This window comes from Dromaius novaehollandiae, chromosome 1 (assembly GCF_036370855.1).
Source record: "Dromaius novaehollandiae isolate bDroNov1 chromosome 1, bDroNov1.hap1, whole genome shotgun sequence".
Lineage (NCBI taxonomy): Eukaryota > Metazoa > Chordata > Aves > Casuariiformes > Dromaiidae > Dromaius > Dromaius novaehollandiae.
Window position 1 is genome coordinate 189,670,506 of NC_088098.1, and position 23,142 is coordinate 189,693,647.

Genomic DNA, 23,142 nt, shown 5'->3' on the forward strand with positions numbered 1-23,142 from the left:
AGACTTAACTTTATGTATTATCAAACTGAAGTAGCAAGGTAGCCAGTGAGCAGCCCAGAATGCTGTGAAAAGGAGATCAACTTGAGAGGCTGTTTAAAAACTGACAGCAGAACAGGTAAGAAGCAGATATACCACTGAATCAGTAACAAAACAAATAACACTACCAAAAAAGATTTTACGTAAGGGATGTTTTTTAAACGAACACCATGCAGAATGGACATTCCTGAGGAACAGAGGATGAGGCTAAAAGCATCTCAAAAAAAATTTTTTTTTTAGCATCCCAATAAAATCTAGGATAGAGAGGGTGTTTTAGGACAAGAGTCAGCAATTCATGGCACAAGCATCGGAAACCTATGCCCATAATGATTCTGGGTGAAGACTGCAAACCACTGAATCTTAAAAAAGCATCAGAGAGAAGCTGCTCCCACCGAATTGAAGCTTCCAGATGTTAGGAGCATCTAACACTGATGAAAAACATGGCCAATAAAGGATTCAACGATATTTTGTGTCCCAGAGACAGCATCTTCTGGCTATTGCTGTACTTGTAAATGGGTAAAAACTTTAACACAGAAAAGAAAAATTCCATGCACCATTCCTCAGAAGCTACTGTCCCATTTTACTACATTGTATTTTCATAAAACTGATGTTTGCCATTGCTTTGGATATGCATACAGTCCATTAATTTGCCATGCTGTTCACCAAACAGCGAAGCACAAGTACATAAGGCTATAGATTATCATCCTATCTTAGTCATGATTCAGCATTAGCTTCTTTTCACTAGTTCTCAGAATAAGAACAGAATTTCTAGTGATACAAAACTGCTCCCTTTTTACTTAACACCAACACTAAAACACTGAAGTTCTGGAAAGAGAAGGCAGACCAAACCATTTCAATAAAAAACGTACTCAATCCCACACAAAGATTAAAATAGAGCTTTTATTGATGGAATAACAAAAGTGCTTTTCTTAAATATTTTTTCAAAATACATTTATACAACTTGCAATAATATATCCAAAATAACTGTATATACAAAACATTACCTTGTTTAATGTATGTGCTTTTTTTTTTTTTTTTTTTTTTTGAAAATTACAAAGCAACTTTTTTGGCAAAGTTCAACCTTAGAGGTGATAGTTTTGAAGGTTGGATTAAGAAAATAGAACCTGAGGGAAAGTGACACTTAAGTCAATGACAAGCAAGAAATTCTCCATTTAGTTAAATAAAAATGTTTTAGTGATATTTTTCACATTACAAAAATAACAGAAGTGAAGAAAAAAAGATGATGGATACTTTTCTCATCATATTATAGAGCAGCTTTTCATTCTTTCAGATACAGGATTTGAGATAAGAGTGCATGTCAAAAATGAATGCAAGTAAGGACAGCAGTGCCCTGCTGTGGCTTTCTCTGGTGTGCAGAGTCTCTTAGCTGCTGTTGATATGGTTGACCTGATTGGATCTGCGATGGATTTCTTCCAGAAAACTCTCCAGCTGTTCTATCAGCATTCGTTTTTTAAACCTGTATTTAAAAGAAAGTATAATAATGAATGCACACTATAATACATGAAACATTACTTAAAAAGCTTTTACGGAACCCTGGAAACTTCAGTTATTATTCCAGATCCAGCACATAATGAGGTTATATATGCTGTTGTCTCCTAAAGTTCTGGTAAGCTACTAACTTGCTTTTCCATTCAGTGAGAGAACACAAAACTAGGGTCACTACACTGTTCTAGCACAGTGCTGAACATCACTCAACCCTTGGAAAGCCAGGGAAAAACAGAATTAACTGTCTGTGATTTTCAGAAGTAAAGCTCTGAAGCAGAGAATTAAGGTATATGCCGAAAGAACTGTATCCCTAAAGTTGGCAACAGCTTTTAGGGATTATTTGCATGCCTTCATGGTGCATTCAGGGAAGTTAGGCAAAGGTGGTGCTGGTAGAGGGATAGCCATTACATAGGGAGAGTAGATTTCCTGACAAGAAAAATACCAAAGAAAAGTTGAGAGATAAATTAAAGAAAACATAAATGTAATCCATACCTGGAGTCTCTGCAGTTCTATTCCATACTGATTACAGAAATTTGAACTTTAGACCAGTTTGTCTCCTTTGCTTGCACCCATGCTTGGCAGCATATAGTGCCTTGCTGTTTCCAGCTAACCCTCCCTCCCCTTGCAATGCTGCACCTGAGAAACAACTTCTGACCAGTGCTTTGGCTGAGGTATGCATACTCAAAGACAAGAAGCAACAAAAAGATCACACACTTTCTCAATTCAGTACTATTCTGAACTGTACAGTGAGTCCAGTCTTGTGACCTTATTAAACCTTGACAAAAGCCTCAAGCCTCAACCAGGCCTCCTGGCTCACATAAACATTTGCCCTAATTCCCAGACTGCAGATTTCTCCAAAATCCCAGCTTGACTATGGGGAAACAGGCTCCCATACCCAACCCTTACTATCTCATTAAATACCCACGCTCTGGGCCCTCACCTATCCTTCTCATCACAGTTCTCCTCTTCTCAATAACACCAAAGAAACCCCACACTCTCAGTGCTGCTTCCCTCCCATTCTTTCTTATTTTTTTCATAACTACTCCCAGCCTGTCACAAAGCAGGATAATCTGTGAAATGGATAGCTATTCTTTTTCATTCCCTCTAGGAAAAGCCAAATGATTTAAGCTAATAGTGAAGTGCTTCACCACAACTCATTCTATTGGAAATCAAACAAGTTCAGAGTCTGTGCAAGTGACTGGGCAATGTTGCCTTTCAGAATACTGTCGAGCCCCTTTGAATCAGCTGTACAACTTAAAAGGACACATTTCCTAGAAACTTAAATCCTGCCAAAAGGTGGGAATAACACATTCCTAATTATTCTCTCATTACTGCTGCCACGAGAATTCAGATTTACAGTGCACAGATGGGGGACATCATCCTGCTCTTCTGTACGTGCCACTGAAAACTCTCTTCCAAATGCTAAGCCCTGCAGCAACCAATTTTTCCCAGGCAACAGGTCACTAAAACTATCTTTGGGACTCACACATGTAAGCTTTCCCTGACAAAGATCTCAAATCACATTCCAGAATAGGCTGAAAGAAACAAAAAATGTTACCAATTAAGTTTTTCTCATTCTGTTGCAGTTTCTCCCCTTAGTTGTTACTAACAGAGACTGCATGAATCCTGCAAATACTGGGAAGAGTAAGCACAGTTTCAAAAATTTACACTTCATGTCCTTTTACAATAAAAGCAACTATGTAACAAGCAGCCCAGCAGCGCACTTACAAAGATGGCCTGCCCAGAGCACAGATCGCTTACTGCATGCATTTTCCAAGGAAAATCACTTTTCTGTACAGATGTCCTAGCAGATTTCTGCAAATTTCCTAAATGTGAACATACTAACCTGTGTGAATTTTAGCATCTTCACTTTGAAATCTAATATCTGATTCTTGGGGGGGGGGGGGGGGGTGTCACAGAAACACAGAATAGTTGAGGTTGGAAGGGACCTCTGGAGGTCACTTAGTCCAACCCCCTGCTCAAAGAAGGGTCAATGACAGCAGGTTGCTCAGGGCCATGCCCAGTCGGGTTTTGAGTAGCTCTGAAGATGGAGACTCCACAACCTCCCTTCACAGCAAGCAAGTTTTGTCTTATGCTCAGAGAGAATTTCTTATATTTCAGTTTGTGCCCATTGCCTCTCACTCTGTCACTGGATACCACTAAGAAGATTCTGACTCCCTCTGCTTTAGTCCCTCCCCATCAGGTATTTGTACATATTGATAAGATTCCCCTGGAGCCTTCTCTTCTCCAGTCTGAATGATCCCAACTCTCCTAGCCTCTCCTTGTACGCCAGATGCTCCAAACCCTTAAACATCTTCAAGGCCCTTTGCTGGACTTATTCCAGTATGTCCATGTCCTCCTCGTACTGGGGAGTCCAGAACCAGACACAGTGCTCCAGATGAGACCAACAAGGTACAGGCACGCTCAGTACTCTTTGAAAGTATCCCTCAATAGTTAGGAATGGTCGTTCATTATCACCATCTTTCAAAGAAGCATCACTTAGCAGAACATTATGACAGGGAAGCAATTTTTCTTTCTGTTAAAAGTTCTGTTTACATTCTTGACCTCAAAGCTACAGGAACCATTTTTCTCCTGACTAAGAATCTCATTCTTTCTTCTCCCATCTTGACTTTTGAAATGACCATGAATAGGGCAGCCTACGATGTATGACCTCTTACTCTAATTACTCCTAGGTTTGGGGGGAAATCTATAGTAACACTGATGTGTTTATTTTATTAAACAACATTATAGTTCATATCTAATGTTTGTTCATGTTAGCTCACATCCATTCAACCATTCTAGGAAAAATAACGCAATCGTAATAGACAAGGCTTGGAAGATGACAGAATTATATAAAGATCAGAGATCCACTGTACCAGGCAACACACAGAACTTTCAGATCTTTCTTCTCATATCATTCTCTACAAGCATTTTTTTTTTTTAAACAGAAAATAAGGACGACCAGATCAGTAAATCATATCTCCTCATCAACATTCATCTCAATACCAGTGTTGCCCAAAATAGGTAACGGAACATTGTTTTTCAAGTGAGGTCTTCATTTGGCTTCAGGAAACGAAGCCTTTGTCATAGGCTATCAGTAACAGTTCCTTAGCTAGCAAGTCTCATCTGGACTAGCAAAGAACTAGAAGGAAGACTAATTCTCACAATCCTCTTTCACTTAAGATTACTGAAGCGTAGCAGTTACTCTTACTTAATTTCTATCACAGAGAATGTTTACCTGCATTATGGTTAGGTTTTGGAGTTATAGAGCTGCTTAATCCCCATTTTTTATCAGCTGCTTGGAGGCAGAGACTATCTCACCACCTCAATGAGCAACACAGCTACTTATGTCTTTTTAAAGAAACTGGCATTGGTAAAGAAAGCTTGCTGAACTTGATGGATTCTGGTCATATGTTCAAACAAAAATAGAAGTATCAAAGCAAACTAAAGGACATGCACTGAGACTGTCTTGCAAATTTTCCCAGCACTAGAAATTTTAACCCGATGCATGCAAGAAACTTCGTGAATACTGGTCTCACTTTTAACAAAACTGAACCTATTCAACAATTTTGTACCTATTTCCCACAGAAATATTTAGAATCAATCTGTAAATTACATTAAAGTTAACACGGTACAAGGTAATGGATTCACCTATGAATTCACCTCTTTGCAGCCACAGTTTTTGAGAAGCTTAGGAAACCAAATATGTAGTAGTAAGACCCCTAAGCCTGCACAGACAATTTACTGTAGCAATTAATTAATTAGCAGCATTAACAGGTAATTAACAGAATTAAGCATTGACTCCTAGTAATTGAACTGTTCACTCTGCTAGGAAAACTACTACTCTGAGTTGTAAAACTTCCAGATATCGAGCACAACATTTTTACTTTGAAATTGTTTGTATTTTTTTTCCAGTACTTTTATCACAAATAGACACTGCCTAGCATGTTGTCCAGGTATACAGTTTAGGCTTTGCTACTTATATTAATAACTTAAAGCTCTTAGTTTGATAACTTTTAGATAAAATGGATAAAATTCCCGTTTAGATAAAAGGGAATTGCATTTCTCATCCTAAGAATTTGTTGATTTGGAGAATTTTGATCAGTTTTTTCATGTCAGCTTTCACTCTAGACTATTTTACAGAGAATAAAAACACTTATTCTTAGTACTAGGGCCACAAATGGATTGCTACACTGATGACAGAAAAACTGAAGACCTCTCCATTGCGTAGCGTAATTCCTTTTCACCCTTTCTTAAATAACGCGTCTTCTGTATCCAAACTTATAGCAATCCACTGCAAATTCATGGCTCTTGCGCGCACCAAGGACTCATTATAATTGCTAACAAAATCACTTAGGCTGTGTCACTAAGCGTAAGAAAAATCTTTGTCAGAATAGAAATAGCCGATGATTTGAAATTGCGACGTGGTATCTCCTCATTTTTAATATTTTCAGCACCAATCGTAAACAAATTTCATTATTTACCCCATCCTGTTTTCTGCCTTTCAAAGGTGATACCTTTCTTTTGCCAGTCTCTGCAGTCTCTTCTGAAAGATGTAACCCTGAGTCTTTCACTGTATAGTAGAAGAAAGAGGAGCTATAGGGCAGTCAGTTCCCAGAGAAAGCTGAACATTTTGGATTCTTTCAGAAATCTTCCTATCCCTCCACAACTCTTTTGAGGACTGACCTCCAGAATTGAGTGAAGAGTGTTTTTATACACAGGCTTTCCTGCTGAAATGCTCAAGAGTTTTCTTAAGTCTGTATTGGTAGCTACCTGCTCTCTGGAGCAGGGAAAGAGGCCAAGCACCCCCAATTTGGATCACATTCCATGGCACTGTAAGGGTAAGCTATCAGTTAACATAAAAAAAACCAAGCCAAAACAAAACAAAACCCTATCTTGACCTCTGAAGAGCCTGTAGATGCTTTCTGCCAGGACCTCAGTTAAATCTCATGCTTTGCCTGGGCAACCACAGAAGCAGAAAAGCACATGAGGATTGCAGGCAATATTATCCAGGTGGATAAAATGATCACACTACAAAAATCTTATCCAGGACAGGAGAGGAGGAAGAGTGAGATTAAGATGTTCCTGCATGCAAACCAATATAAAGTGAAGTTAAACAACAGTCATGAGAAACAGAATTGCCAACTTTTTCTACCAATAGATGCAGAAAACTGTTGGCTGGTACTTGAGATAGTATTTAATTCTGATGCATCCAATAGCAACACTCAAGTGCTGCCAAGTTTTGTAGGGGAAGAGTCATCAGCTTGAATGAACGAAATAGAGCGGCTGTGCAACAGAAATGGAGAATCACAAAAGTTCTAAAGAGCCTGATTTTAGAGGCACAAATATTCCCAACCCCAATAAGAGCTGTCACGGACTCCAAGAGCATAATTAAGCGTAGTTTTGGTGTACTGAGATGGTGAGGAAGCATGTATATTCTACAGGCTACAGAACAACTCTGACAGACAGTATGACAATAAAGACAGACCAAGGAAAAGCACAATAAGTAATTGTAGCTATAGGAAGAGCATGATCCACATATGTGTGCTACTGCCAGCACGGTGGAACATGAAGGCTAGAGGAGCTGCATGAACATCCCATGTTCAATGTACCTTACAAACTCTCAGCATGATTTTGTCCAAAAGTTATTTTGATTTTTATTTGATCTTTAAGTTTGATGAATAATACCATAGGAAAAAAGTTTACTACTATGAAAAATGGATGGGAGCAAAAAATCAACTATTCACTGAAATAACCCTCGATCATAGTTAAAGTTATACTTACTGTCAAGACAAGATGTTAAAATTATTAATTTTTCATTGTACCTTAAACGCTCCTGGTTCCAAGCATAATGACTTATTTTTCCTTCCTTTCTTCTGAGTGAACATGCAGTAGATTAAGCAAGTATAGTCAGTCTACAAGGATGCTGTAAGGACAAGTTTCTATCTAGATTAACACCACTACTTTTAAATCCCCAGCACGGATCTTTTCTTCAGTGATCTAAACTATCTCCTGTCTGAGGCTGTGGAAAAAGGACTACAGTATTTCTGAAGGAAATAAATCTGAAAAGCAGAGATGTCCTCATGGAGCATATCTGGATCTCAAAACCATTCAGGACGAGATTTTGAGTGGATGCAAAATAATGAATGTCAACAGTTTCTGAAGACTTAATTCATAGTAGTGTCCAGTGTCTTTAGTTTTTCAAATTAGCAGTACATTCAGATCGGAATTACAGAAGTTGAGTGATTTTCTAATTAGCTGACCTTCTCTTTATATACCACTGTCTACCTACATTTATCTTGATTTGGCAGTCATAGCTGCTAACATTTTTAAGACAATGTATTGAAAACAAGAGGCAAAAGGGTGAGCTTGTGCAAACAATATACATCAGGAAGTTTACATATTTCTGTTTTTTCTAGGAAAAACTTTTGCAGTGCAAAGCATAGTGTGAGAAATTTCAAACAAAGAATTGAATGGCTATCTAGCAGTTAGGTATAGAAATACATGGTGCTGTTTTTTAAGATCAACACAATTCAGCCACCCACCTTGAAGCTTCTTTAATAATGTTTTGTAAAAATATCAGTCGGGTTTGTAAGCTTCCTTGCACGTGCTTCAGTAAAAAGAAGATTCTTTCATACTCTTAAACAGATAAGAGCAAAAACATAGTTATTTAAGAGGTGTCTATACCTGTTGTAACACTTTGTTTTATCTGAGTGAAATACAACAGCTCTCACTGAGCTTTTGTAAGTTTTTAGGACATACCACTTATCAACCAGGCCTGTAACAACCACATAATGTTTTTATCAATATTAATGTAAAAAAAACAAAAAAAAAAGAAAACAAAAAACACAAGATACTGGAGTTTAGGATACTACTGGAACACCTAATCTACTAATTCTAATACCCACAATATGAAAACATGACTTTCATGAACATTGATACAGGCAGTAACGTTTTAATTGCTCATCCAAGAAGTTTTTAGAAGAGGTTTTATAACATAGCTTTACAGCTTTACATTTATTTATTTTGCTTCAGTCTCATGGTTTAGTATTTTTCTAAAATACTGATCTGTTCTGAACTCTTTGCCTAGCTCCCCTGTGCCAGTCATCTGAAAAAAGTGATTTGGTATACTTACTCCTTCCTGGTTTTCGGATCTCTTTCATAATTTGTGCTTTTAGCTCTATATTAATCTCCCTGGAACTTCTGCAATGCACTGCTTTTTTCCCTTTGTTGGGTGAAGACATCGGCAAGTTCTCTTCAGTACTTTGTTCTTTATTACCTGATTCCTCATGATTTTCCAAAAACCCATCAACATTCAAGTTATTCCCTAAATGTTCGTGATCTATATCCTCCATATGAGCTGCTGGTTGATCCAATGAATTGAATGGAGAAGAGGACATTGAAAACTCTGAATCCACAGTATTTGGGAAAACATCTGATGAGAGTGGGTCTGTAACATGATTCTCAATCACATCATCCATTGCAATCTCATTATTAGTTTCTGATGCTGAAAAACAAAGATTACACATGCAAGTTTCACATTTTGACATCTGATAGAGCTCATCAAGCCAGTTCAGTAATGATGAAATTCTTGCAAAACTATGATCCAGCTTGGATAGTCTACTATACGTGCCAGGCGAAAGAAAACATGTTTGTGGGCTGTAACACAGGTCTTACTGGTACATCTGCTGGTAATTAATGGCTTAAAAAAATCACAAGTACACTCTTTACATGAAAAGGGAAATGGTGACACAGACGATGAACAAAAGAAAACACCTGTAAAATGTTTTTACGACATTTGTCTTTCCCCATTAAAGTGAACTAACAAAAGCTTATTTTAGTACCAAACAGCCAAAAAGACTGTTACTCCACACCTCAACTCCACAAAAATGGAATTTAATTCACTGCAGTACAGTGCATTCAAATTAAATTTATGTTATGTTACTTCTTGAGTATCTGGATTCACACACAAAGGAAGAACACTAGTTGACTGTTTACACTGTCTCCTAACTTAATACAGGAAATAATTGTTTATCCTTGATATCCTCGCACATGAGAGAGACTTCTGTTTGAAAGGCCACGTATATATCAGTCACTTTAACTCTCTTGCAATTTGCCCCGATTCACAATTAAATACCCATTTTCAGAAGGGAGGGATAAAATTGCCATATTTGAAAAATCAGCCTTCAGCTAAGTTTCTTCACAAGTATTTGTACATAAACATTTTTTTTTGTACAAGATAAAAACTGACGTCTCTAAAGAAGATTCACTTACTTTTGTGAATCGGAATAGGTTTAACAAGGTCTGGCTGTGCTTGTGTGATCGGTGTGGGCGGCCCTTTTCCTCCAATATGATTATTCACAACTGGAGGAGTCTGCGGTCGGCCTCTGAGCAGCGGGGACATACACCGACGTCTTTTCGGAATCCCTTGCATATTTGGTTCTCCAGGTCTTTTATGTTTATTCTGAGGTCCTGATACAAATTCATCTGCTTCATCTATCATCATTCCCTGTAATCAATTTCATGGGGACAATACTTGAGTTTTATACCAAAAACATGCAATATAAAATATGGTCAATGTTTTGAGGTTATGATGTTTACCATATACAAGGCAATTAGGTACAACATGCAATCATGTACTGACTTCTCATATTTCAAAGTAACATTGGAAAACTATCTAATCCTTCCTAAAGTAATATGCTTAAGGCCATTCTCCAACAGTCTTCCAAGTAAGACTTGGACAGCTGACTGTCAAACTTCCTTTTAAATAAGTTGCAGTATGACTCAAATGATACTGATAATTCGGTCAAGTTCAAGACAAAGATTTGGAAGAAAGGGGGAGTCCGCATATTAGTTACATCATACACTCAAAGTTAAGACAAGCTTTCTATGGGGAAGTTTGGTAAAGACAAAATTATTAGATATTAGCTCTACCACAGTGACAAATGTATTTCATTTATAAAACAATTCAGAGAGGCATAATTCAGAGAGGTTTCTAATAATGCCTCCCTGTGATAACAGTGATCTAAAAACATCCGAGAAATTTTCTTGTAAACAGTGACTTTCCAAATACTTGGAAATGTTTCTCCTACATATTGCCCTTTGCATCGCCTAAATCTCAGCAAAAACACACAATAGCACTTAAAAAAAACGTTATAGAAAAGTCACCTTTTTGTCCAATTTGAATGGATTGCCAAACGTATGGAGCCTTCGGGGTTGATCAGGATCAAGCTCTCGGAGGGGAGATGGTATTTGTTTTAGATATTCCTGGTAGTTTCCCATTTGTGCTATAGGTACACTGTGAACTTGATCTATCATAACAGAAAGGGTTTATTTATGATACTGCTCAGCTTATGGGAATTTAGCTTATATCCACCTCACATCTCCAGTTTTCAGTCTTGACTTACATCAAATGTATTAACAAAACAGATGTGCAAAACCCACTTGTTCTTGACTAACTGGTATTCATAATACTTTTGTAGTACAGAAAACTTGCTTAAATAAATCAGTACTTTCTGTGTATTTATCATCCAGACATGGAAATATGCAATAGTTCTCTTATGCATGCATTTTAGTTTTCCAGTGTGTCCCACAGGTTTTCCACAGGACATATGAGTAAAAAAAACCTGAGGCAGAGAATAAATTATATCTCAAACCTTTACTAAAAGCAAAAGCTACAACATCAATGCAAAGTAGCAAATTCATGTTGCATAGAGCTTCCATATAAGACTACCTACTCTTAGCTACCCAAAACTTCCAGTATTTGACAGATTAGCATTTTCCTAAAGCAACAGTCATTTTGGACTACTGGAATTGACAAGTTCTTAAAATCCATAGGACCTGATTCTGAACATGTTATGGACTTAACAAGGTGTTAAAGTTGCCAGTCCCTCGATCAAGCTGCATGTATGCTGAGTATAAGAAAAAATATATATATTTTTTGATGTAATACAACTACCTCCCCAAATTTCAACTTCTGTACATTTCAAATGACAATAGTTCTGCCAGTACTATCAGATTAACATCTGTGGTCAAGTGATAATATAAAAATACACTTTCTCCTGTATTGCCCTTCCCCATTTTCTTCACTTACTTCATCATCTACTTGTTAGATGCCATAATGTAGTGCCAGAAGCCACAGCAGGAAGGGAAAGGAATAAATTAGCATGGCAACTGAACTATTCACTCTTGGCCTGAAGGGCAAAATAATCACATTGGCAGCACCCAGAGACCAAGGTGCCACTGCCCCAATACACTTATTACATGGACATAGGTCTTAATGTTCAGAACTGCCCTGTGATTTTTCTCCTTAGATATATCATGCAAGTTGAGAAAAAGCAGTGGAACACAGAATCTTAAGTAAAAGCCCAAGACTTCTCAGATGGACTACAGGAAAAGCAGTGAATCTGCATCTTCTCTACCCTCATCTGTTTTTCTTGCAATAAAATTATGTAAAGAAAACAAATCTAAAAAAACATGAAGTTTAACCACACTATCAGACATCCACTGATTTTTTTTTTTTTTTAAAGAACTAAGCTATTTGTTAAAGTCTTTATCTTTTCCTTCAGTGCAGCAACCGAGTGGTAGTACTATCCACATCACAGCAGGCAAAAAATAAACGGTTATCTAACCTTCATCTTGTCCTTTGAGGAACTTCCGAGTACTCTTCAGTAAATTAGATCTCATTCGTGTTAACTGATCCAAAAGATTTCTTCTGGGTATGTCATAAGCATTTCTAAAAGTCTGAGGTTTCAAATCCTATGGTTTCAGTAAATAAAGCTTCAATTAATACCATATATGAAATAATATCTAGCATTTCAATGGAAGTATATTGAAAATAACAACATTACACACAGTGGTGCTTACCTTATTCAGCAAAGCTATTTGGAACCCAGCATACTCCTTCATATTGAGGTCTAGAGGTCTATGAGGAATTTCCCCAGTAATCCCCTGTAGCAGATGTTGAAAATCGTTCCTATGTGCCATAGACAGGTTGTGTGATCTGCTTCTGACCTTAATTCCAGTCTCTTGCGCTACCTTTTTGCCTACAGAGCCAATGACTCTATCGGACTCTATTTTGGCCTTAATTTGAAATAAATAAATAAATAAAATTGACAATATGCTCTTAAAAGGATTAGTCAGACTTATTCATTTTAAATTCCTACCTAGAAGATTCAACAATGTGCTAATACACTATGAAGACTATAACCTGCATGAGTGCTTAAGGAGTGCTTAATACATAACTGCTTAATGTTTACTACAATTTTAAATAAAGTGAACAGTTTGTGCCTAGGTCTTCTGCATATTTCTCCTCTGCTGCCCATTATGGTATCTAAGCACCAATATGCATGCAATGCTTTTATTTTCATAAAAATGCCATAATTTGACTAGTAATTCTCTGCAAATCTGTCTGTACTCACATAAACTGTTTTCTCTGGTAACAGCTACATACTATGAGAATTCTCAAAAGACTGATTCTCCCACAACTATAGCTGTGATCAGTCAACATAATGATATCAACTTTTAAGAAGCTCAATACAGATAGCTATGAGATTAAATAAAGAAATTGGAAATACCTGATAATACCTGATTCTGTTTGATAAGACAGTCCTAACTCCCAATTTTTTATCTGTCAGATTTGTACCAAAATTAAACATGTTCATAATGCCAACTTTTTGGCAGAATACAGCTGAACAAAAAGCCAAAAGTAATTTGGTAATACACCTGCCAATGTTTGTTTTGTAGTTTCACATAAGTTCACAGACTTCTCAAAATTTGAATATATCCTTATTTTAAGTATACTGAGAGTCAATTTGTGGTAGTCTTCCAAAAACTGAAAAGCTTTTAAGTATAATCATTTTAGATGCTATTGCAGTATATGTCATTATGTTTTAGGAATCTAAAAAGTTTAGCTCGAGAGATTAATTCATTTAGCAGTATACTGAACAATATGACCTCATGATTTGACATAACGTACTGTAGACTTTAAAAGGTTTGTTCCTTCCCTCAAATAACAATTTATATTAATGTTTTAAGAAAAAGCTAGTCCATAAGAACTTGTTATCTAAGTTATAAGTATTTGCTTTGCTATCTCCTGAAGTTTCAAGCCTACTGCATTCTTTTAATATCTTGAACAAGCTTAACATGCACAGTTCAAAAACTACAGTGGAGGTAGCAGGGCAGAAATGTCTTAGCTGGTGCAGGAGACTAGTCAGAGATATGGGCATTATTCTGAATATGGTCAACAGTTTGCATAACTTTCAAAAAGTTACTTGCTATTTCTATGTCTGTATCTCCATTTAGGACTCTGATTTATGTAAATTTGCTCTACATTTACCAAACACTTTCCATTTAATTTCACAAGCCAAAGAAAGAACACTTTCTGGTTCAGATGTACAGAAGTACAAATCCCTCTCTTCTGAGAAATGCTAGAACATCCTTAAGATCTACAATAAGACAACATGTTTTCTTTTGGACAAAAATATATTACTGACTATACACGTAAAAATGCTCCCTAAGTACAAGAAATCTTAATTTGTACCTCCATACAAATCTTTATAGACCAGGCTACAAAAGTCTATATTGAAATGTCAAGTTTTTCTTCAGTTCAGAAAACAAAAATGCTTTCTTGCTAATCACTTATAGGAATGTACTAACTTGATCTTTCTGCTCTTTTTCCTTCAAAACCATTGGGCTTGGGTATTTTAAGATTATCCTGATATTAGAATAAGTTTTTACTGCTCTTTTGCTTCAACATTACCTGCTGACTCAACTTTTTGAGATATGAAATGACACTGTAACTAAGTCCATATTCCACATTGTCAGCTATAAGGTTTGGTGCTCCCATCATTCTCACAGCTTTCTTCAAAGGCTGAAACATGGAATATATTGTATAGTCATATTAAACTTTACAAGTATTATATACATACTTTAAGGTATCTGTTTCAAATAGAATCTGAAGTCCTTAAATACAGAAAAGAAAAAGAAAAAAGGCTTTGGGGCTGAGTTCTTGTTTTTATTGTTTTTAAGCAGTATTTCATTCATACTTTGCCAATTAATAACAGAGATGTCATTTATATACTAGTTACAGCTGATTAAATTTTCCTAACATTCATGTCTCGAGCTTTCCACAGGACCCCAGTATAAGCAATAAGTACCATTATGCATGCAAGTTTAGCAGCTCACTCTTAGATTAACATATATTCCACTAGCAGCTCGCTCTTAGATTAACATACATTGCACTTGAAACAGGGAAGAATATATCTATAGTGAAAAGATAATTGTAGTTACATAAGAAAAAAGAATTTAAAACAGTAAGTCATCTTACCCCAAGATAATAAGGAGGCATTGTCTTCAAATAGCTTTCAAATGACTGCCGCCATTTTAATGTAGGCTTTGCTTTGTGTACTTTAAACAAGTCATCTGACAGTTATTTAAAAAAAAAAAGAGAGAGAGATAGAATGAAAGCTATAGCTCCATTCAAGTGTATCCTTTTTTTTTTTCTTTCCCTAATAGGGGAGTCTTCCAAAGAAATGATAATTTATCAGGGCTTAAACTATACAGTTTAACATACATAAAAATAATCATAAATACACAAGAGATTAATGCTGCACCCAAACAGTGGAACTGAATAAATTATTTAACAAATTGAATTGATAATCTGAGACAATAGATCAGGAAAAATGGCTAATGAAATAGCAAAAGAAGTGGGACCACACTACATCTGAAAGAACGATGATTAAGCAGATCATTGTTACAGGTTGGGTCAGATTCACAAAGGTCAGTCGATTGGTGACAAATGAAACAGGAATATGGATACAATAAATACATTCTCAACATTCTAATTTTCTACAGGTATGTGATTAACACCAACAGCATTAATTTCATAGTAATCTATTTAGATCAGATTTATTTTTCAACTGCCTACCACTTAGTAACATTTTTAGAAAGTGGTATTTACCTAGCAGTGGAAGGAGGACTGGATAATTGTAAGGCATCACAAATAAGTTCACACAATTCAGCGCTGTACTAGCTTTCAAGTAACCAAAAGGATGGCCAAGTTCACTGTATTTTGCACTATTGCTCACATACACCTGCAACAGAACATACCACATTGTACACAAATACAAAATATTGTATGTTAGAATTTCATCTCCTATTCTGATTACAGAGTAAAATATCTGAAAAACTGCATTCTCTAAAGAACTTCAAGTCCGTACGCATTCTACTTGCCTGCCAGCAGGTCTGTGGGGATTTTCTTTCCAGGATAAACTGGGTCAGTGGGGAAGGTTCTAACTCATATTTATCAAAAGGCAGTTTGTCAATGACCATCGGTTCACAGTCAGTGCAGGAGAATTTCACCACAGGATGCGATGTGCGGGGTGGCTAAACACAAAAGTTCCAGCGTTAAGGAGTTTGCACAACGATTAAAATTTAAGTGGGCTATGACAACTGAAGTAATACAGGTTCTGTGTAAACAGCCTTATTTAAGGAGCCTATTCAATGCACGATTCATATTTGTTGTTAATAAATCCTAAACAATTAATTTATGAAATAAGCACAGTCTTAAAATCTGAAGAAAGTTTATTTGCAAAATTAACGCTGTTTATTTTCCCTACTATGGGTAACGCGTTATGCAAATAAAGTTATGTGCACATACACAAGAACTCTACAAACAGAAGTAAATTTAGTGTGGAGTAAAAACACATATATATCTTCAGTGCTACTTTGGGGCATGCACATTTCTATTCCCCACAGAAGCTGACATCGTATTTTCATATTTGCTGAGCTCCTCTATTTAACAACGGATTTCCTTCTTGTCAAATTTAACATCAGTTATAAAATTCAAAGTGAATTACAATGACCAAGAACAGCATGATTCCAGAAAACATCAGCTTTACAACATTTAAAAACAGGCCTGTGAAAAACGATTCCATTCCAGGCAATTCAAGTGTTTGAATTTTCATCTTTTTATTAACATGAGAAAAAGGCCTTTTTGCTTCAACTTTCAAATTGATAATATATTGAAACTTCTTTTGCTGAAATGGAAACAGTTGATTTTTTTTTCCTTTATGATGAGAATTGGAGCCCTAAGCCTTCCAATGAACAGTTTTCAGGAGAGGAACTTAAGCTCTGCTACTTACCCTTGAGCTCCAAGACCACTAGTATCTGGGGAAGAGCTTAACCGGGAAGTCTCCCTCCAATTAGTTTCTTTACAAGAAGTTAACGAATAAATACATAAGATGAGCTGGGAAACACAGGGTTTCTTAGACCTTCCTATCACCTCATTTTGAAAATATTTTTTCTAAAAGTCTGTAAACTCTAGTCCCTTCCTTTCAGGATGAGCCACCCATATGTTATCTGCCCGCAGAGCTGGTCTTGCCTTGAGTGTCTCCACTCTGAGGAAGGTGTACTGGCCAACTGCACACAAAACAGGAGGCTCAACCAACCAAAGGAATTGCAAGTCTCTTCAAAGAAGATACCTCCCATAAATACTTGTGATGGAGTTTCTGACCAAGCCGTGAAGCAGTTATACTAGGAATAAAACGGCTGCAAAAGAAGTTGAATGCTAAGACTTGAGAAGCGTAAAAACTTTTGGGTGGACAGCAGAAGCTATTTTTACCCCAGAGCAGTGGGAGCAGCCATTCACATATTTATCTACCAACAGAAACATTAGCAGACTTTCACAAACATTTAAGAAAGCCTTAATAGTGTTATTTACACTATATGAAATGCTGGCTGGGGTAGGACTGTTTGAGACAACTCCACTGTGAATCAAATGACAGGGAGAAAAAGAAAAATATCCAACTATAGACTCTTAAATAGACACGAGTTACAATATATGCTAAGTTTTAACACTATATTCTCAGAACAGTCAGGAAATACAAGTCTTGAAAATACTATCAGCAAACTTAACTCACCCACATTGCATAAGGAAGGTTCAATTTGGACTCAATTCACCTGTGGAATTCCAATTGAAGTCAACAGGAATTTAGCTGCATATCCAATAATCCAGTGCTTTATGCAGTTATGAGGGCTATATATGCTACAAATGAGATAAGAATTTTTTCTTATCTTCTAGCAAATTGGGTAAGCCAACCTTGTGTTTTCAGTGGATTTAGAACTACAACTCTTCACATGGCGAGATCTAGATTAGCAATTCCAATCAAGATCTGCAATAGCAGACAAACTAAAGGCTCTAGAGTGAATGAAGGCAGGCAGATACACCATTGACAGTAATTGCAAGAAATGCATAGGACAGGAGTTTTCCTACATGGCAGTTTTTCAGTATCCAGTGAGCAATGCATTTTTTGCTTTTTAAATGACTATTACAGACAATTTACTTTTATTCACAAATGTTAACTTGCTTCATGGTTTAGGAGGACATCCATGTCTTTCACTGAATGCGGCCACAGAGGCCACACTCCAAGCTTTTAACCTGTGACTAAAATTTCATACATGTTATTACTCCTCAACAAACTGTACTTCAAAGGACTTTGTGTTTTTCTAACCAAGGAGATAAGCTTCATGAAAATGTAATGAGTTTGCTAGTCGGTACACTAGTCTCAGATCAAAAAGGCAAAAATTAATAATCATCATCACTAAAAGTAGGGAACACAATCACATGACCATCAGTTCCACTTTAATGATTTTCAAAGATAAAGCAGAAATACAAAAATACATTATACTATACTAACAATTAGTTCTCATGCAAAACAAAATGTTGTGGCATGCATTCTTTACGAACAAAGAACAAATAAAAATAATTCTGTAGGTAATAAATATTAAGAAAATAAGGCAAGTTTCTCTATTTGGGATAAATGAAAGCTACCGCTATATTGAACAACAGCAGACAAATTTACATTCACCTGCTAGAGTGAAGACAGAACTATCATTACAATTCAAAGTTGAGAAGATCACACTATCTTCCAATAATAGCATCTCTTAAGTAGTCTATATTTAGTAGGATATAATCAGACAAAATACGATCTCATTTTTAGAACCTTCCTATTCTAAATTGAGTCATAGGAGGCAAGACCCTGGCTTGACTTTTGAACAGAGTTCAAGCAAACATTTCAGTATCAGTTTTATGTGCATGTCCTAACTCAACAAATACATCTATGACAGGCAGTTTCTTAATGCCTCGAAGTTACTAAAAAGTGACCATCACAGTATTATTTGTCCATTGGTAATTTATCTGGGACAACTGTAACACAAGTTTACACGTGGCATTTCTTCCAGGCTCACAAAACCTTTATGGTGGTTACAATGAAGCACATACCTCAAGACTTCAAAAATCAGTAAGTAGGAAACCCTGGAATATTTCCCCACCCCACCCTTTGGTTTTATCTAACTTCAGTACTTACCAGTGTTGGAGAATTTTGATCTGGCCAAAAGGATTCAGGTACAGGCCAATGACCTATGGGTACCCCAGTTTTAGGGTTTGGTCTGACATAAATAAGTTTGTGACAGCTGTGCCAAGGTTGGGGTCCAAAGGGTCTAGATATATCCATCTGTCCATCTATGGAAGAAAAAGGCATTATAACTCTCAGTCAAAATAGTATTGAACTAGCCAAAAATTGTATTAAACAGTTTTTGTGAAAAGTTCAAGAACCATTTACCAGTTTAATATTATACTTCTAAGAATAGCAGATAGCTGTCAGCAAGCATTTCTGCAAAAAGCCAGAAAGGTTGAGAAACTGAATGAGCATTGAACGTTTACCGTACCAGAGTTGAGAAAGCCAATTACCTGGAGCCCTTCAAAACAACGAGGGTTCTTTCTCCTCCCATCGTAACTACCAGAAAAGCTTCAGATTTCCGTGCATGAAGAAAATGTGATACAGACAACTAAGACACACTGATGACTAACTTTTTACTGCAGCAAAGCAGGATTATCAGATCCCACAAACACTTTCCAGTAACATCTTGAGAGAGACCTGGCTAAGCCATTCAGAATGAGGAGTTAAGGCTACACAGTCACATTTGGTATTTTAATTCTTAACACAGCCACTTTACCACATTAAGCAAAAAGTGTCTAAACCCATAGACTTTCTGTATCAAGCTATTTACATTTCTAGCCAGTTGAAAACTACTGCTCAAAACCCTTGAACCCCTTTTACTATGCTAGAAGAGAATAACTGCATGTAAGACTACCTGAGTAATATGACCAAATGTAGAGATTTTATACAGAGTGTATAACAGTTATAAGCCAGTATTTGGAAAGAAAGTATAACAGAACTTTAGACATGGCAGGTCCTTTTTGCAGCAATGTCTTTCAAATCCCAACAACTTTCTGGCAACTATTACATTAAGCTAAATTATATTGACAGTCACCACTGGTTTGACACCAATATATGTGTAAAAATTTTCAAGTACCGTCAATTGGTGAGGGATCTGGTCCAGCTTTTTCAAAATTTATTACTACTCCACTCTGCACTTTTTGCACCAATGACTCAAGACACTGATTCAACATTCTTGGAGAGCATACACAGTACGATCGACCTAGAAGGAAAGAGTCAAGGTTCAGGTTGCTCAGTGTTCATGCCCTTATTTTATCTTGGATCATTCAAAGCTGTTCCCCTGACACACACTGATTATTTATGGATCACTGAATTAAAGCACCTACCAAACATTTTACCTTTTATAAACAAGAATGTATGCTATACTTGCATTATATTCTCAGATCTGGAATATAAATACAAACATATCCTAATGCATATGGGGTGACGATTACAGTAATGCTATTTACTGCAATATGGTATTTCATAAAATGCAGTTATATTGTAATGGTACCACAATATTCTAATAGTATCACTGTTATAACCAAGTACTATTTTCACAAATCTTAGTGGCGTCTAGAAAATCTGATACCAAGGACGTGATATCATACTCACAGACACAATTCACATTCGAAATTAGCTTTACACAAAGCTCTGTAAGAAAACCTATTAGGTAATTCTCTCCACAATGAGTGCAAGGTTTTTCTTACAGTGAAGCCTTTAGGTTCACCTATTTTTAGGATGAAGTTTCAGCCACCTGTCTTGGGAATCTTTCATTTATTAAGGCAACTGACAAAGCTTTTCCTTCATAACAGCACTTTTTTATTCTTTATTATATCACTTATATCACTCAACTATTGCTAACTCCCATTTGGTTCAATGACTATCATATATTTTTAGAATTACATCCTCTCAGTCATCCAGCAGCCATGCTATTCATTTTCACCTCTTTAACCTTTCCTCGTATGTCACCCTATTCCAACTTCCTGATTATTTTTGCTGATCTATTTTCAGGTTCTCTCCATAGAGAGGAAAAAAAAAAGTTATTTTGCTTTGTTTAAGCAGCAAGGTAGCACAGCAAAGCTGAGACTGTGTTATAAGCATCTCATCAGAAATATTTGTTTTTCACTACTTAATGATTTTACTTCAAAATCTCTGTTCATTCATGGAAAATAGGCTCCCCCTTGTGACAGAGCTCAACACTTAAACTGCCCATGAATTTCAGTCAAAGCAGCAATAGTGTAGTCTGCATTACAGTCAGAACGCAGAGGAATCAAATAATTTTGGAATGCTTTTTAAATTCCTTCTCTTGCTTTTTACCATCCCTGTCAATGTATCAAAGGAATCGTTATATTTTCAGTATGTGATGTTATCAAAACTTTTTACAAACAACTTATGAAATTAATGCCTGAGCTTATGAGCTTAAATATAATATTTAATAGGTTAAGAACGTGGGTAATGATCGAGAGAAAAATATTGCTTTAGCAGAAATATTTATTCTGCACTTAGCTACTCAGGAAAAAAAATGCTAAAACAATTTCCTTCACTTTTGGCTTGCTTAGATGGGAGTATACCAGGAAATTAACAAAACTGTAATATAGAACAGACTCAGTTTTTAAAATTTCTAGTTGTAATACTAAAATGCACTGGGAAAAAAATTCTCTTCTAAAAAGCCGCTAAAGAAAGCCAATCCACATTGTTCCACAACAGGTTAGACAATTATCTGCAAATTTACTAGAAAAGCACCTTTAGTTTTATTATATCTGAGTTCTGAGTTTTTACAAGTAATACAAGAATTCAGAAACATGTCTTCCGCCATAGGTAGATGATTAACAAAGCTAAGGACAATTGATTTTCATTTTTCAAAGAACGGACTCGTCAGGCAAAGGCATGGCACTCACCTCCTGTGACTTCGCACATCGGTGTGATTGCCGAATCATCCACAGGCACTCCTGCTATCTGCTCCGACTCTGGCGCTGTGATACCAGGCAGACGGAGAACCAAAGCAAATAACCTCTGATCCCATCGGAACGGCTCCTTAGTCAACTCGCTTCCAGGTAAAGGGGAATTGAGAGGTAAATGGAGCTGAAAAGGAATTTAAATCTGTGAATATACGACTTGAAAAAAAAAAGAAAAAGATTCAAGGATTCAGGTTACACTGATGCCAATTCACAGTATACCAACACACTTATAAATGCTTCACGGATATTTATACTTCAAATGCAGGTACCATATATGCCAAGCTAGACGCTCATCATTTATCAACACTTTAAGCACATTTTATGGCAACATGATGTGCAAACTTGAGAGCTACAAGTCAATAGGGAACACCATCTTTTAAACTAAAAAAAAAGCCTCAGAGTCCATAGAATATTTTCTTTATGATTTCAGCAGTAAGAAAAGCTCAACTGCAGCGCTCATTTGTTCAATTTCCAAATGATTTTCTGCACAGTAGGCCCTTTCTCAGCTCAAAGTCTTTTTTTGATTCTTCAACATAAAAGGTACAACTAAATGAAAAGGTAATGTTAATCTAAGAACTCTGCAGAAGAAATATATCTTTGCAATAGCTACTCAAAAAATCTAGCTGCCATGGTAATCTACTCCAAACAACAGCTTTAACAAGTGGACTAATGTGTGGTTATGTTACAAGAACAAGAAGGCTACTCATGCCCTGCTCTAACTGAAAAGAGGCAATTAAAATCAATATGGAAATGCAAAATGAGTTCTCACATTTAGGCAACAGATGGCAACAGCTGTAGCTATCTATATAAGAATTGCTTGCCATGGGCTGTTGTGTTGCCTCTGTTTGGGACAAGCTACACAAAATTTTTAATTTAAAAGACAGAAGATACCATCCAGGAACGCACAATACAAGACAATATTTCATTTTTGCTTTAATTCCCAGAAGAACTGGTAAAAATATTCAAAAGTTTCTGACTTCAAACATACTGAGCTAGAGATACAGCAATGGTCATGATATTATTTATTAACCACTAACAGCAACAATAACTACCATTGAGAGACTCAGAGAACATCTAAAATTCCTAGCGTTACGAGTAGTTTCATAACAAGTTAACTGAAACAAGAGGAAAAAAAATGCTCCAGCTTCTAAGTGATAGCACAAGGCATTCAGAAGACTGTAGTATCTTATTTGTATCCATATACCTCACACAGAGAGTTTAGCAGGAACAAGACGACTGACCAAAATCTTCAACTAACGCATCCCTGAAGAGCTAAACTAGGCTTTTCACAAATAATTCCAAGTTTTGGAAAAATCTGATAGATACCTGTCTGAAGATCTCATTCTCAGCAAAAGTGGAAC

At 36.4% G+C, this 23,142-nt stretch overlaps 1 protein-coding gene across 5 annotated transcripts in view; it reads right to left on the reverse strand.

The window, feature by feature from the left end:
• Window positions 1-918: 918 nt before the first annotated feature.
• The window catches only part of INTS6 (integrator complex subunit 6), a 52,573-nt gene continuing 30,349 nt past the window's right edge, over window positions 919-23,142 (reverse strand). For 3 of the 5 annotated variants that reach the window (XM_064504876.1, XM_064504874.1, XM_064504875.1), the window contains 14 exons: window positions 21,722-21,905; window positions 19,918-20,043; window positions 18,909-19,063; window positions 15,775-15,927; window positions 15,503-15,635; window positions 14,870-14,964; window positions 14,303-14,413; window positions 12,409-12,624; window positions 12,174-12,300; window positions 10,711-10,853; window positions 9,817-10,051; window positions 8,678-9,049; window positions 8,088-8,181; window positions 919-1,513 (listed from right to left, as the gene is read on the reverse strand). In XM_064504876.1, the coding sequence (XP_064360946.1) occupies window positions 1,420-1,513; window positions 8,088-8,181; window positions 8,678-9,049; window positions 9,817-10,051; window positions 10,711-10,853; window positions 12,174-12,300; window positions 12,409-12,624; window positions 14,303-14,413; window positions 14,870-14,964; window positions 15,503-15,635; window positions 15,775-15,927; window positions 18,909-19,063; window positions 19,918-20,043; window positions 21,722-21,905 (2,238 nt within the window). In that variant the 3' untranslated portion in view covers window positions 919-1,419. The remainder of the gene's footprint in view (window positions 1,514-8,087; window positions 8,182-8,677; window positions 9,050-9,816; window positions 10,052-10,710; window positions 10,854-12,173; window positions 12,301-12,408; window positions 12,625-14,302; window positions 14,414-14,869; window positions 14,965-15,502; window positions 15,636-15,774; window positions 15,928-18,908; window positions 19,064-19,917; window positions 20,044-21,721; window positions 21,906-23,142) is intronic. The other 2 variants (XM_064504877.1, XM_064504878.1) reach the window with 2 other exon arrangements.